This window comes from Arvicola amphibius, chromosome 3 (genome assembly GCF_903992535.2).
Source record: "Arvicola amphibius chromosome 3, mArvAmp1.2, whole genome shotgun sequence".
Classification (NCBI taxonomy): Eukaryota; Metazoa; Chordata; class Mammalia; order Rodentia; family Cricetidae; genus Arvicola; species Arvicola amphibius.
Genome location: NC_052049.1, coordinates 181,454,934 through 181,470,690, shown reverse-complemented (window position 1 = coordinate 181,470,690; position 15,757 = coordinate 181,454,934). Strand labels below are relative to the sequence as shown.

General features: G+C 43.7%; 1 protein-coding gene across 1 annotated transcript in view; it reads right to left on the bottom strand.

The window, feature by feature from the left end:
- Gadl1 (glutamate decarboxylase like 1) overlaps positions 1-15,757 on the bottom strand; it is a 145,878-nt gene that overhangs the window by 28,773 nt on the left and 101,348 nt on the right. Inside the window, exon 13 of the mRNA XM_038323838.1 lies at positions 15,287-15,376. Coding sequence (XP_038179766.1) covers positions 15,287-15,376 — 90 coding nt within the window. The remainder of the gene's footprint in view (positions 1-15,286; positions 15,377-15,757) is intronic.

The window sequence follows — 15,757 nt, the reverse complement described above, 5'->3', positions numbered from 1 at the left end:
TAAACTTTACCATGTGGAACACAGCCCATAAAAATATTTTGCAACTAGATTTCTTCTTCCAATTACCAAGGATACAACATCATTTTTCTTATAGGCATTGCAGAATGAGCCTCTGAACTCAGCAGGGATGTAAATCAAGTATCGTATCGGTGCTTTCTTTACCCATTTCAAAGGGCCCAGCCCTCCTAAACTGGCTGAATGGCTACCTCTTTGTACAGCGTTGAGAGATGCCTCAGACAGATGCTGTATTATGGACTGCCACAGGAATTCTCAGCAAAGACTCTAGGAAGAAGGCAGCTAGAGGCCATCCAAATTCCTTCTTAAGTTGTAGAGCTGATAGCTCAGGCCAATAGCTTAGCGGGTAGTCACACAGCATGAAGACCTGAGCTGGACAACCCATAACTCAGGTAAAAGGAGACATGGGTTGCACATACTTCTAGCCCTAATCCTGGGGAAGCAGAGACAGGTGAATCCCTGGGGTTCAGAGAGAAAATCTAAGATAACAAGAGGGATGGCATCTTGAGGAACAATGCACATGTTCCAACATGTGTACCTCCACAAGCACATATACACATCAGCATACAGACACACACACATGCACACACATATGCACACACTTTTCCATTGCATGCACTGTAGAGTATGGGTTAGTATGCGTGTGTTTTATGTGATTATTTCACAGCATGGTGTGTTTTGCACTAGTTGAGTCTCTGTGTGTGCACATGTGTGCAAATGAAACCTGGATAAACATCCTTCCCTGATGCTGTACCAGGTCTTTGTTCTTTACTCCATAAGTTTCAAACCTAGACCAAACTTTATCCCACTGAAAGCATCCAGATCAAGCAGGTTGTAGAGATCACACAAGAGGCTGCAAGGAGCTTCACAGGGGTGTCTGTGTGGAGGAGTGGATCGAGCAATGGGTGCATTTCAGTTAAAAGATTACACAGGACATTGTTCCATACTCACACACAGCCCTGGACAGCATCGGGGACCACCACTCATGATGCTGAATCTATGGTTATTATCTTGCAAAACAATGCAGAAATGATGCAGTTCATAAATATGCCATATGCCCCTTACCATACAACATGCAGATCACATATGTGTATGTATGTGTGACTCTATTTTCTACATATGTAAGACATGGGGAAAACAAGATTGTAGGAGGGGTGAGGGTTTAAGAAAAGGAGGCTCCTGGCATTGAGTCCTAAGGAAACTATTCATATTCTGTGCACAGATCTGGGGCCTCCAGAGGAATTTCACAGGCAAAGACATGAAAAGTGTGGCATCTGGAGGAAGCAAAGGCCCTAAATGTCTCAACTTTCCTCCTTTGTGGCCTGCACTCTACAGAAAAGGCATGGCAGGTCTTTAGAAAAGTAACTTGGGTTGCATCTCTGAAGACCTGCTGATTGTGCAGGGAGAGGCACCAGTAGACACCAACTGACCCAACTGACATGGGCTGTGGCAGTAATCTAGACAGGTGAAGGATGTGTCTGCCAGCTACTTTCCTTCTGGTTGTTACCAAACAGCTGAGAGAGCAACTTAAAGAAGGAAGGGTTTATCTGGGGTCACAGTTTGAGGGTGCTGTCCATCTTTGGCGGGGGAAGCATGGTGGCAGGAATAGAGGGTGATCATATGGCGTTGATGCAGTGAGAACTGCACGCTGCTACTTGGCTCATTTCTTCCTTTCAACAGTTCAGGCTCCAGTCTCAAGGTGGTTGGTGCTGCCAGCATTTAGGATGCACCTTCCCTCTTTAGTTAAAGACCCACACAGACAGACATGCTCAGAGGTGTATCTCCTAGGTTATTCCAGACCCAGGCAACTTAAGACAAACTATCATCAGGAGGAGAACACACTCTGAATACAGATTTCTTTCCTATATGGTCCTTCAACATGTATTCAAAGTTCTCATATGATTTATTTGAAACTTTTTCTATGGTATAAAAAAATCGGATGAAACATACCTGAACTCTACAGTGTAACTGGCTAATACCTCCTCCCCACAAAACACCTGAACTCTACAGTGTAACAGGCTAATACCTCCTCCCCACAAAACACCTGAACTCTACAGTGTAACAGGCTAACACCTCCTCCCCACAAAACAGACACTGGACATTTAATGACACTTTGCAAGCCTATAATCACATTTTATTCAGTGTATTTTCTATCTCCTAATAAAAATGTATCTGTATGTCTATGGGTATATGTGAATATATATGTTGAAATTTTGCATAATAGGTTTGTATATAATATGTACAAATGGGGGTAAGGGTCCAACTGCATGATCAGGGTAAGGGAAAAGTGTTTGATTTTGTTTTGTTTTGTTGTTTTTTAGATTAGAGTATGTAGCCCCAGCAGTCCTGAGACTTGCTATGTTGACAAGTTTGAGTCTGGCCTGGCCTCAAATTCACAGAGATCAGCTGCTTATGGCTCCCAAGTCCTGGGATTAAAGTATGTATCACCATGCTTGGATAAATGTGCATTTACTATTATTATTTGTGTGTGTGTGTGTGTGTGTGTGTGTGTGTGCAGTGCACATGCACATGTGTAGGGGTGTGTGTGTATGCATGTGGAGCCCAGATAAATACCTTGATTGTCCTTCCTCAATCCCTGTCCACCTTGACTTTTATTTTTAAAGTGTTTGTGTGCAGGCATGTTCATATGTGTGGAGAAGCCTATGTCTACGCACAAGTACGTGGCCAGAGGCCAGTGGCAGACATCATCCTTGATCACTCTGTACCATATTTAAAGAGACAGAGCCTCTCAGACACCGAGCTTGCCAATTCAGCTGATTTAGTTAGCCAGTCGCCCCGAGGAGCCTCTGCTTTTGCTTCTTGAGTGTGGGATTATAGGCAAGCTGCCACATCTGCCTGACTTATATAATAGCTGGTGAGAAGGCCAACTCTGTTTGCATGGCAAGTATTCTATCCACAGAGACATATCTCCAACTCTATCTTGTTTGCCAGATGCTGTCTCTCACTGGCCTGAAGGTCACTGGGTAGGGTATGCTGTCTGGTTACTGAGCCCCAGAGATCTGCCTCTCTCTCTACCTCCTCCACCCCCCCCCCCCAGTGTTGTAAGAATATGCTGTCATGTCTGGCTTCTTTACATGGCTTCTGGGGATCATCAAACTGAAGTCCCCATGCCTACATGCCAAATACTTTACTGCCTGAACCATCTTCCAAGGCCTTCCTTTACATTTTCATTTGGTTAATTTTTTTATACAGGAGTCTCATTCTAGGTGGGCCTGAACCACCACACATATTCAAGGCTGGTCTCATAGCCCTCCATATCTAGAGTACTAGGATTCCAGGGATGTATTGTTATGGCCAGCTTAATTTCCTTATGTTCTTTTTATAAGATATTACTTTTTATTTGAATTATGTGTTTATGTGAGTGGATTTGAGTTTGTGCATGTGAGTGCAGTTACCTACAGAGGCCAGAAGAGGGAGCTGGAGCCTCTGGAGCCGAAATTACAGGCAGTTATGCCACTTAACATACTGGGATATCAATTCATCTCTAGAGACAGTAGCTTAAACGCTGCTAAAAATCTTAACAGAGCATCCTTTAAAAAAAAAAGACAAGAAAACCTTTTAAAGTTCCAAAATACATATGCAAACGTTAAAAACACCCTTCATGGGGCTGGAGAGGTGGCTCAGTGGCTAATAGTATGTGTTGAGCTATCAGAGGAGACCAGTTTGGTCCCCAGCAGCCACAGTGATTCACAAACCTCCATATCTCCAGTTCTAGAAGATCCAATGCCTTCTTCTGACCTCACAAGGCACACATAGTACACATAGATACTTGTGGGTAAAATATACATAAAATAAAAAGGATAAACCTAATTTTAAAATATTAAAATATCATATGCTAATAAGTCACTTTACAAAAGAATAGCAACAAAAAGCTAGTTTTTGGCCCCAAGGCCAGAAACACAAATTTCTAGAATGGATTATGGAATCCAGAAATGGACTCAAGAATTTTTTAAAATATAATACACAAATAACACCAACTTTGCTAATGATATTAGTGGAAAGAATTAGTTAATAAATTGTATTGGAATGCCTGTGCATTAATTTGGGGAAATAATTAAATTGAATGAATATTTTACTCTGTACTTAATACTACCCTCCACATGGATGAAGGACTTAAACACAGACTATTGACTGATAGGAAAGTCAGCGGGAGATGGATTAGAATATTTATCAGGTTCATGAGACAACAGTAACTCCAGCTTTGAAGTCTTGGAATAAATCATGAGGAAAAAGACTGACAGATTTGAATATATAAAAAATTCAAAACTTCTATACAGAGGGGAAAAATCCAACAAGACTAAAATGAAAAGACATTGTGTGCTGAGGGCAATATTTGCATGCCAGGTGACAAACAGCATTCTCAAAGGCAAGCCATGTACACCCTCATTCAGATTTATCAGGGAAACATCTGATTTCAAAATGCAAAATATGCAAACTATGAGAAAGCTAAATACATAGAGAGACACAATCCATCAAGAGGGAGAAGCAAGAAAATCATTTGGCTGCCAAGAATTAATACAACACACAGTAAGGCAGACCCAAGACAGCACCAGTCTCCCTTTTGAAGCCCATCCCCCACTGTCCATCAGCGATACCCAGCGTGGCCACAGCTGTGTGGAAGACTGTGGACTCTTCGTCTGACTTTCAGAATTGCAAATGGGTCCAAACTCATTAAAGATTAATTGCATAAAGGCTATAGATAAGCTTAGTGGTTAAGAACACAGACTGCTCTTGCAGAGAACCTGAGTTTGGTTCCCGGTATCTATGTCTGGCAGCCCACAATTCCCTTGACTTTAGCTCCAGAGGATTCAATTCCCTCTGCTACCTATTCTTTAAAAATACAAAATCATCTTAGAATAGTTCACGATGTACAGGCACATCCAGGCTCAAATGCCACACAAATTCCATAGTCGGCAACAACATTTGGGGCAGTTTGCAATGTGGAAAAAGTAAAAATCAAAATTGGGTGTGAGCATTGCAGGATTCAAGGCTGGGATGCAGCTTATTTGGCAGAGGACTGGCTCTGCGTGCCCAAGGCCCTGGGTTTGAAGCACAGCATCGCATAAGCTGGATATAGTGGCACCACCTCTAACTCTGGCACCTGGAAGGTTGAGAGGCAGGAGGATCAGAGGTCCATTGTCATCCTTGCCTATATACCAAGGTTGAAGCCACCCAAGACACATGAGACCCCAACTGAAAGGACAAATGTGGTGGCTCATGACTTTAATCCCAGCACTTAAAAGGCAGAGGCAGGTGGATCTCTAGGTCTGGAGCTACCATGGACTACAAAGAGATTTCCACATGATCCAATCTACATAGTGAGACTCTGATCCAAAGAAAGAAAGAATATGAAGGGGATGGCAACATGAAGATGTCCATCAATTGTTGTTTACAGGGACAAAATCCTTGCGCCACCCACACACCCACACTTATGACAGTTAGGGAAACTGTCAGCTGTATCTGTGGGTTTCTAGATTATAGCAGACTGCCATGCAGTGCTCATGACTTCATTCTAGAGTTTCATCTGATAGGATGGAGAGATATAGATAGATGATAGGCAGGCAGACAGACAGACGGATGGATTGGTGGTGAAGAAACTTGAGGGGGACACATCAGGAAAAGGAAATGATGTCACCACCTCCACTTCGTCCAAGCCTGTCATGCCTCTTAGTTTTGCTGAACAATATATGGGGGGGGGGAGCATTTGGGAAAGAGGAGAAGAGAGAGGAGGTAGGAGGAGAGGTAAGGACACGGCAGCAGAGAGCAGAGACTGGAGAGGAGGTCCTGAGTGGGGTGCAGCCCTAAAGGCAAATGCGGAAGAGTTGGCTGCCTGCGGAGGCAGGGGCATGGCTTTCTCTAAGTACAGAAGATCACAGAGGCACAAATGCACACGTGAAGGGAAGTGATGGAGCACGCTGATCCTTTGAGAATTCCATCCACTGCCTGCCTAGGCAGTTCTGGTGGCTGTTACCCTACAAGTCTGCATTCTTTCCACGGGGCTTGTCAGTTCTGAGTGGCCATTCCCATCCAGGAATAAAGCAATGATCAGAGCCGCCAGCAGGGGGCAGCTTTGGTACTGGCAAAGGCGCTTCAAAGATAATTGGGGAAACTTTTTTGTACTTTAGCCCAGGATCCATTCTTTATTCTGCAACAATAAATTTCTCATCGTGTCCAGTGCAATTTCCTTAATGGCTGTGTTGTGGGTATGAATTTTGTCCTGTAAACTCAAGTGCTCAAGAAATGTCACCAGACGCTATTTCCTCTAAATAAAAATCAAATCCAAGGCAGGCCACCGTCCTGAAAGGCCAGGTAGAAAGTCCATCCTCGGTAATGACTATGGTTCCAATGGCCCCGTCTAGTCCATCCTAAAGCTTACAATGACTTCTCCCTCTGTAGAGCTTGCCCCCTGCAGCCCCACCTCCTCTGGGCCTGCCTCCCCACTCCGCTCCAGCTACACAAGTTCACCTTGGACTTGGAAACACCCCAGAAGAGAGGTCTTAGGGGCACACAAGCCTTAGGAGCAGTGAGGAGCCCGGAGGCCCCATGCCACTCAGGGGATGGGGAAATGAAGAAATAGGTGACAAGATGCATCCAGACATCCTAACTGCATTGCCACCCGGACATGGCTTTACAGCCCACTGATTTGTGGGTCTAATGTCCGACAGGGAGGTTTTCCTTCTTTGTGGATTTTACAAGAATCCTTGGGGGTGGATGGTGGGCTGGGAATGACCAACCACCACATGAGCCACTCCCTCCCCCGGAAGAAACAGAACACAGAGAATTGAAAAAACAGGGACTAGAAAAAAAAAGTAAAAGTGAATATGAGGATTCCAGGGTTCAAGAACTGGAGATTTAATTCCTTTGGTATTTGCATAGCATGCAAAAGATTTTTGGTTTGACTTGCAGTGTTACATAAAATAAAGGGAACACACATTTACACACCACACAAATACACTATATTCACACCGCATTGTACACATAATACATACTTTACCCCCCCAACCCCCCCCCCCACACACATTGGGAGCACAGTTCAGTTGGGAAACTCTTGGCTAGGTAAGCACAAAATTCTGAATTTGAGCCCCTACAGCCCAAGTGAAGATATTGGCTGTGGTGGTGCAGGGTTACAACCCATCCTGGCACTAGGGAGATGGAGTTAGACAGGTGGCTTCCTGGGACTTGGGCAACCAACCAGTCTATTGGTAAGGCCCAGGTTAGTGAAGAGTCCCTGTTTTAACAAGGGAGAGAGCAGTTGGTCTCTTGTCTCTACTTACACACATGCACACATGCATATGGCCACTTCCACTGTGAACACACACAAACACAAAGATACACTCAAATAAAAAATAAAATAAAAAGTAAATAGAGTCAATGTCTACGTTAGATGCTCCTTAAATGTAAAACATAAAGCAAGTTTAACCTTGATATCTCCTAAAACTGGAAAATTTCAAGATTATATCATCAGTTATATGCCACATGATTTTCAAAGGGATCTTGTTTTTTTAATTACTAAAAATAAATAAAAACCTGGGGCTGGAGAGATATTTCAGCAGTTAAGAGCACTGGTTGTTCTTGGGGAGAACCCAGGTTTGTTTTGCAGTACCAATATATTGACTCACAACTGTCTGTAACTCCAGTTCCAGGGGATCCAATGCCCTCCTCCTCCTGTGAATATAATGTAACCAGCTGTTCCTCCTCCTGTGGATACAATGTAACCAGCTGTTCCTCCTCCTGTGGATACAATGTGAGCAGCTACCCCTGGTTCTGTGGATACAATGTAACCAGCTGGTCCACCCCCCCCCTCCTGTGGATACAATGTGACCAGCTACTCCCTGGTCTTGTGGATACAATGTGACCAGCTGCCCCCTAATCCTGTGGATACAATGTGACCAGCTGCCCTCCATTCCTATGGCCATCACCCAGCCCCCTTACCATAATCGCATTTATCTTCTTGAACCATAAGCCCAAATCAAACCATCCCCCAGAAACTGTTAGCTATCACGTATTTTTTTATAACCATGGGAGAATTAATCAATGCAATTTCTGCCTCTTTCTCTGCATACACACATAAATACACACATACACATACACACACACAAACACACACACACACACACACAGATCAGTATATATGAACACAATTTTCAAAATTGGTATGCTTTAGTAGTTGATTTTTAAATTGTTTCTTCCCAATTAGTGATATATATTAATTGTCAGAACATTAAATTTGCCTATAGGTTATGTACTAAAACATAACTAGTTCCTTAGAGTTGGCTATTTAGTTACTTCTTATAATATTGTTATTTTGAAAAGCTGTGAACCTCTGCATATATTTTCATTCCTCACAATTCTGCTACTTTTTATAAGGAAACAGCTTTAAGGTTAAAACTGATCAAAGAAAATGTATGCAAAATTAAGGGTTTGTGTGTTTTATGTCACTCCAGTTATGTGGGATGTCCTTCTGTATATGTGTTGCTTTATTGGTTGATGAATAAAGCTGTTTTGGCCAATGGCTAGCAGAGTAAAGCCATGTGGAAAATTCGAACAGAGATGTATAGAGTAGGCAGAGTCAAGAAGATGCCAGGTAGCTGCCAAAGGAGACAGATGCCGGATCCTTACCAGTAATCTACAGCCTCGTGCCAATATGCAGATTAATAGAAATGGGTTAATTAATATGTAAGAGTTAGTTAATAAGAAACCTGAGCTAATAGACCAAGCAGTGTTGCAATTAATATACTTTCTGTGTGATATTTTTGGGGAGTCTGGGCAGCTGGGAAACAAAAGAGCAGTCTCTGTTTACACTCCAGTAAGACAGCATATTTATGTACCTACAAGAAGTTTAGAGAATGAACTGGGACATGGGTTAGTCATTAACATGCTTGTCTTGCAAGCATGAGGACCGGAGATTAATATGCCAGAACCCACATAAAAATCCAGGTGTGAGGACAGATGCCTAGAACCCTAGCATAGGGGAGGCTAGATAGGAGTACTCATGGACTCGCAGGCTAGGCTGCCTGTCCTAACTGGGGTCAGGGAGGAGTCCTCTGTCAAAAACATAGGTGGAGAGCGATAGAGGAAGACATCTAATATAGACCTCTGGCATGCATGTGCACACATGTACACATGTACAAATGCACATGCCCCCATATACACATGTACACATGCACATACCCCCATACACACAGTAAAAAAAAATCCTAGAGGACTCAGTTGACTCTCAGGCAGCAACCTTCAAAATGGCACGTGGGGAACACATGTGTGTGCAGATGTCTGTAAGCATATGTGTGGAAGGCAGAAATCAACCCCAGGTGTCAATTCCCACCTTTTTGTCTTTTTTTTTTTTTTTTTTTTTTTTTTTTTTTTTTTTTTTTTTTTTTTTGGTTTTTCGAGACAGGGTTTCTCTGCAGCTTTTTTTTTTTTTTTTTTTAGAGCCTGTCCTGGAACTAGCTCTTGTAGACCAGGCTGGCTTCGAACTCACAGAGATCCACCTGCCTCTGCCTCCACCTTTTTGTCTTTTATTTTCTCTTTTAAAAGGTCATTGGCAGGTCCTCTCACTCTCCTGGAGTTCACTAGACCAGCTGGCCTGCAAGCCCCAGGGATCCCTCTGTCACTACTGCTGTCTCTAACCCCTTCAGTGATGTCACGTACATGCCACCACCCTTGACATTTTTCTAATATGAATTTTAGGAAGCCAGTTCAGGAGTTTATGCCAGCACACAATCAGTTTTCTGACTGAGCTGTCTCCTTAGCCCCTCTATAACCATTAAAAAAATGTATTACATTCATTCATTCATCCATTCACTCTCGCATGTGTGTGTGTGTGTGTGTGTGTGTGTGTGTGTGTGTGTGTGTGTGTTTACCATTGTATAGGTGAAGTGGTCACAGGACAACTTGCAGGGATCAGTTCTATTTTTCTACCACATGGGTTCCAGGGATAGAACTCACATCATCAATTTTGACCACAATCACCTTTGCCCACTGAGCCATCTGACCAGTCCCCATATCCATTTTTAATAGATGCCATTTTTGACTTCATGTAAATCAAGAGAAATATTTTTTTTCTAAACAAACGTGTGTGCTGTTTCTTGAGAATGCTGCCACTACCACTATACCAGCCTTATTATTTTCAAGACAGACATTACCTGCCAGTAGTGTTCTCCCTTTGTGTAGACAACACTCACTGTGTTTCTCAGAGCACAGACAAGAATTTTACCAGGTCCAGGCATTTTCAGAAGCTGCCATGCACAAGTATTGGCGAGATACAATGAAACATATATCTAATTATGAACCACTTTGCTCTTTTCAGCACACATGAGACCTCATTTAGCCCTTACAGAATTACATGCATTGGCATTCCACTTGGGACTACAAAGGAAATGTTGTTAACAGTCTCTGTTGTGAACAGTAGTCACTGGGTCTGATGCAGACAAGAGCTGCTGCTGCAGAGACGAGGGAGTAGCTCACAGTCCTGCAGTAGGCCAGCGCTAATGCAGCAGGACTAGAGATGCACGTGTGTGCCGGGAGGAACAAAAGAGAAAGGCAATGCCAGGAGGCAAAGAAGCACAATCTAGGCAGGAAAGTAATGAGGACCTGAGATACAGTCGTGCCTGAAGGAGACACATCTGCAGAAGACATCTGGGAACAGAAGTCACACTAGCCTGTTGACTGAACACAGTGACACAGAATGGATGTCACAGCCCTACGTTCTCAGAAACAGGCCCTCCTCTGTCTCTCTGTCTCTGTCTCTGTCTCTGTCTCTCTCTGTCTCTCTGTCTGTCTCTGTCTCTCTCTCTCTCTCTCTCTCTCTCTCACACACACACACATACCACACACACACACCCTGTGCCATGCCAGATTCATTTCTAAACAGGCCCTCTCCTCCAGCTGTGGAATGAGCCCCATTACCTGGTAGCTCTGTGACTTGGCAGCTCACCCAGCTAGTGTGACCAGAGGAGCAAAAACAAAAACAAGAGCCTTCTTTTCTTTTTGCTGTGTTTATTTGTTTGTGTTTCTCCATCCAATATAAATGAGGAAATGAATTTCGAGCGTGCTTTAAGTGAGCTCTGGATATAAATCATGCACGTATGCTCTCACACTATGGTAAGCACAAAATCAGAGAGATCAACAGCGGATACATCTGCTCACCTCTCCCTTTCCAAATCCGTCCGCAAACACCTATGTAGAGAGAGAATAACTAAGAACCCAAGGTCCCACAACAACTGCCTGCAGCATGTGCTTCACCAGCCAGAAACAATCATGACAAAAGGCACGACATTCAACCAGACAAAGGGAATGGTGCTCTCAAAGGCAAGGAAGCATTTGCTCTTTTGTAAAAGATTCGCTTCTATTTCTCTCTCTCTCTCTCTCTCTCTCTCTCTCTCTCTCTCTCTCTCTCTCTCTCTCTCTCTCTCTCTCTCTCTCTCTCTCTCTCTCTCTCTCTCTGTGTGTGTGTGTGTGTTTCTGTCAGTGTATGCCAGGTGTATGTGAATGCTGGAAGAGGCCAGATGAGGACATGAGAATTCCTGGATCTGGAGTTATAGCAGCTGTGTGTTGCGTGATATAGGTGAACTCAGGTGCTATGGAAGAACAGAAAGCGCCCCTAACCTCTGAGCCATCTGTCCAGCTCTAGCAACAAAGACTAGGAGTGATAGATACTAATGATTCCAGAACAAATGTTGGCCATTGCTGGGGATGAAAGACAATGTCTTAATGTGTGTTTGGTTTCCTGTGAAGGTGAGAAGAGCAGAATATATGAATTCTCTGATTTTAACTTACATATCTGTGAAGTTTGCAAAGAGAAATATGACCCATAGGACTGTGTGGTTGAACACTTGGCCCCATGACATTGAACTTTTAGGAGGTAGAGTCTTGCTGGAGGAAGCCCATTAGGGGTGAGCTTTGAGAGTCTGCACCCTCACTCAACTTCTAGTTTGTTCTCTGTTTCCTGTGCGTGGATGGAGATGTGATCTGTCAGCTTCCTGTGTGTGGATGGAGATGTTATCTGTCAGCTTCCTGTGTGTGGATGGAGATGTGATCATGGCTCTGTTTCCTGCTCTGGCCCTTTGCTGCCACACCTCTTCACCTTGATGGACTTTTGTCTGTAAGTGGCAATTGGTCATGGTATTTTTCATAGCAACAACCAGTAATAATCACAAGACCCATTGTTGATTTTGGATTTTCACAGAGTAGAAGCAAAGGAGATGCATGACAAAACCAATCCCTACCTTCCAGGAAGTCATCTAGCTATCTTCATCTCTGTCTGTGCTGTGGCACCAAATATCTCACACTCGGAATGATCTCTTCACAACCAAAAAATGATCTTCAGGCCTGGAACCATCCTCCTCAGTCTGAAGCAGTTTCTCTTCGGGCTCTGCCCAATAACCTCAGTCTCCATCCATTAAAGGGAGAATTCCCCTCTAAACCTCACCCGAATTCCCACCCTGTACCATCCTACTCCCTTTGCAGCTTATCCACCATCTGCAATGTATTTCCACAGTGCTTTCTTATTTATATTCTGTGACAAAATGCCAGACAGACCTCGAGGCCTGGGCAAGCTGTGACCGGAGAGTATGTGAAGCCAGGCCATGGATGTCGCCCTGACCTCTCTCCATCAACGTTCCTGAATCATTCTCTTTCTTCCTGTGACTAAACTGGGGACAAGCAGTCACTTAAGAAAGGGAGGGTTTCTGCTGGCTTGCAGTTTGAGGGGACAGTCTACTGTGGCAAGGAAGTCATGGCAGCACGCTCTGGAGGCAGCTGCTCACACTGTACCCACCGGCAGCAGCTGGGGAGAGATGAATGCTGGGGTCCAGCTCACCTTTTCCTTTTCATTCAGCCTGGACCGCTTTCCCAGGGAACAGTTTATATTTAGAACTGGTCTTCCCTCCTTGGGTCGATCTTTCTGGAAATGCCCTTACAGACACCCAAAGGTGTACCTCACCAATGCCCTAGGTATTCTTTAATCCAATCAAGTTAAAAAATTAAAATTAATCACCATGCTTCTTGAGCTCGGGTTTGACAGGAGATAGTCTACATATCTACCGGTTAACTAGTAAGCCACAGTACATGAGGCATAAATGTGCACTAAATAAAAAGAAATGACCCAATCTGAGAGGACATTGGGTAATGCCATAGAGCACCATAGCTCATAGGTAACAAAAGGCTTTCTCCCTCTTAATTTGCTTATTGAAAAAAATCCAAGCTCTGCTCGCCATCCTCGCATCCATCGCTGCCCCTTCTCTTGACTCTCGTGACCTTCACAGTCTGAACGTCCTCAGGATCTATTTCTCTCCAGCTGTTCCCTCCCTGCCATCCCTCTAGTGTACAAAACTCCACTCCAGCCTCACACAGGGAAGCAGGGGTTTGTCCCCTCTGCTTCTGCTGCAACCTGAGCTTATCTTCATCACTCCCGCCTGTCTCTTTCCTTGCTATATCCATGAACATGAACTTGTCAAGGGCATATACCAAGTTCTTTTGATATTTGTCTCCCTAGTGCTTAATACATCTATCCCTCAGTAAATGTTTACTGCTGCCTGTTTGGCAAGTCCTTTTCCTTCCTTTCAAAGGGCAAATTGAAGGGCTAGCAACTGTCAGAAGCTGTTTAAATAATTATTGTTTCCTCCAGTGAGGGGAGGAAAGGGATTGCAAGATAAAGCTTTATGAACTTGGGATGGAGTCTTCTCTGCTTGCCTTGGGAGGAAGGGTACAGGGGATTGCCTAGTCTTAAGGGTACCATGAATTCTCACATGCGTATCATATGGCTGAACCCCCCAAGCTAATTTTCAATACGTAGTTGTGAGTAGGGATAAGCAATGTTGACTAATGGTCCTTGGAAAGCAGAATAAGAAGCAGGATTTTGTTTGGCAGAGCCAGAGGCGCCTTCTCTACATTTTCAGCTCTCTACAGCTACACATGAAGCCTCTACTTGCTTTCAATGCCCAGGCTGTGACTCAGGGCTTTGACCCAACAAGAAAATATTAGGCACCTGTTTTACTGCTGAGCTGTACCCCGAACCCCTGCTTTATCACTGAGATGTACCCCAAACCCCATGAAGACACTTTCAAGCATGTTTTATTCAGCTGAAAACCCAGGCCCCAGAATCCTTTAGTTTTTTTCTTCTTCTGAAAGTCCCTTGGCTGTGTGGTACAGGCTTCTCTGGTTAGGAGAATAGGATGTTGCTTACTGCGTAGCAACGCAGTGTAGGGGAAGAATGAGATGTGAGGTAACTGAGGAACACATCAGTATCAGCAATATTGTCTCCAGATGGTCAGCATGGTTCATGGAGGTTAAGAATCCTTGAAACTGTAGTTAGCTTGCTCCCTCTACATAAGAAACTAAGGCCCGCGGCATTCTCCCACACATCAGCACTTGCTTTGTGGCTCTGACATGACCCGCTTTTGTAGATTTTTCTAAATAGTCATGAGAAGAAATATTCTACAAGGGAAATCCAGTCTATCATGAAGACAGAGGGCAAAAGGGTCCCCTCATCCCATGAATATACCAGCAATCTCATAAACATTCACTAAAGATTTACCACCAATCTCATAAACATTCACTAAAGATATACCACTAATCTCATAAACATTCATTAAAAATGTCATTAGAATATACAATATAGAATCTACTGGACTCTGCCTGCCTAGCTCTGTCTAATTTCTCTTTGGAGTTTTGCTTGGTGAAATAACCTTCTGGCTTCCTCTCTCTCTCTCTCTCTCTCTCTCTCTCTCTCTCTCTCTCTCTCTCTCTCTCTCTCTCTCTCTCTCTCTCTCTCTCTCTCTCTCTCATTCTTTCTTTCAAGAACGTAAGAAGCAAGAGACACCCTTCCCAAAGTAACAACATCTGATTTAGGTTCCACGTGTGCTTTCAAGTGCGGCAATTTATAGAAGGCTGAGAAGGAAATACGCCTCCAGAAGTGAGAGCATCAGCCATTACACACACCTGCGCCTGTGAACCCTGCGACCAGCTCACATTTTCCTATGAAGGTACAGCTTCTATGAAAGCCTACAGTTATCCTGCACATGGCCCAGATGTTTCTGCATGTGTGTGTATGGATCTGGCAAGCCCATGTGCTAGATGTAAACACAGTTTACACTGTTGGCATGTCATGGGTTTCTGCGGAGAGAAACGCCTGTAACTGAGGTGCTTCTTTGGGTCTTCAAGAGGCAGGCACACACGGGGTTATCCACAGACCCATAGGCAGGTTCATAGAATCCTTGTCCTCAAAAGAAAACACAACCCACTCATTACTCACCAAGCTAAGCTTCTTCCAGAACTCTGGTCCTTCTTCCATCTCCCTGAGACTCGGTGGAATGTACCAAAAGCAAATATTGGTGTATTCAGGCTGAGGATTTAAAAAAAAAATCATAGTAATAAGAATGCTGTTTTGTTACTTTAAGGTTAATCTTAGACAGTAATTAAACAAAGACTTTTAAACTCTAGGCTATTAGGGGTCATCAAATGTGGATAACTCAAAGCACAGCCAAACTCTTGCAGAGTAGATCTGCATGACTTCTGACAATTATTTTACTGGAGTTTGCTTCTAGAAGGTTCTCTTTCCTCTACATTAAGGGTGGACTCAAAACACAGTGCATGCATGTGTGTGCATGCATGTGCACGTGCACACCCACACAGTAATGTAGCCATTGTCACAGGATAAGTCTCTATCTTCATTTGATAACAATGTAAGGCAAACCTAGCCAAAGACCAGAAAAAAAGATGCGTA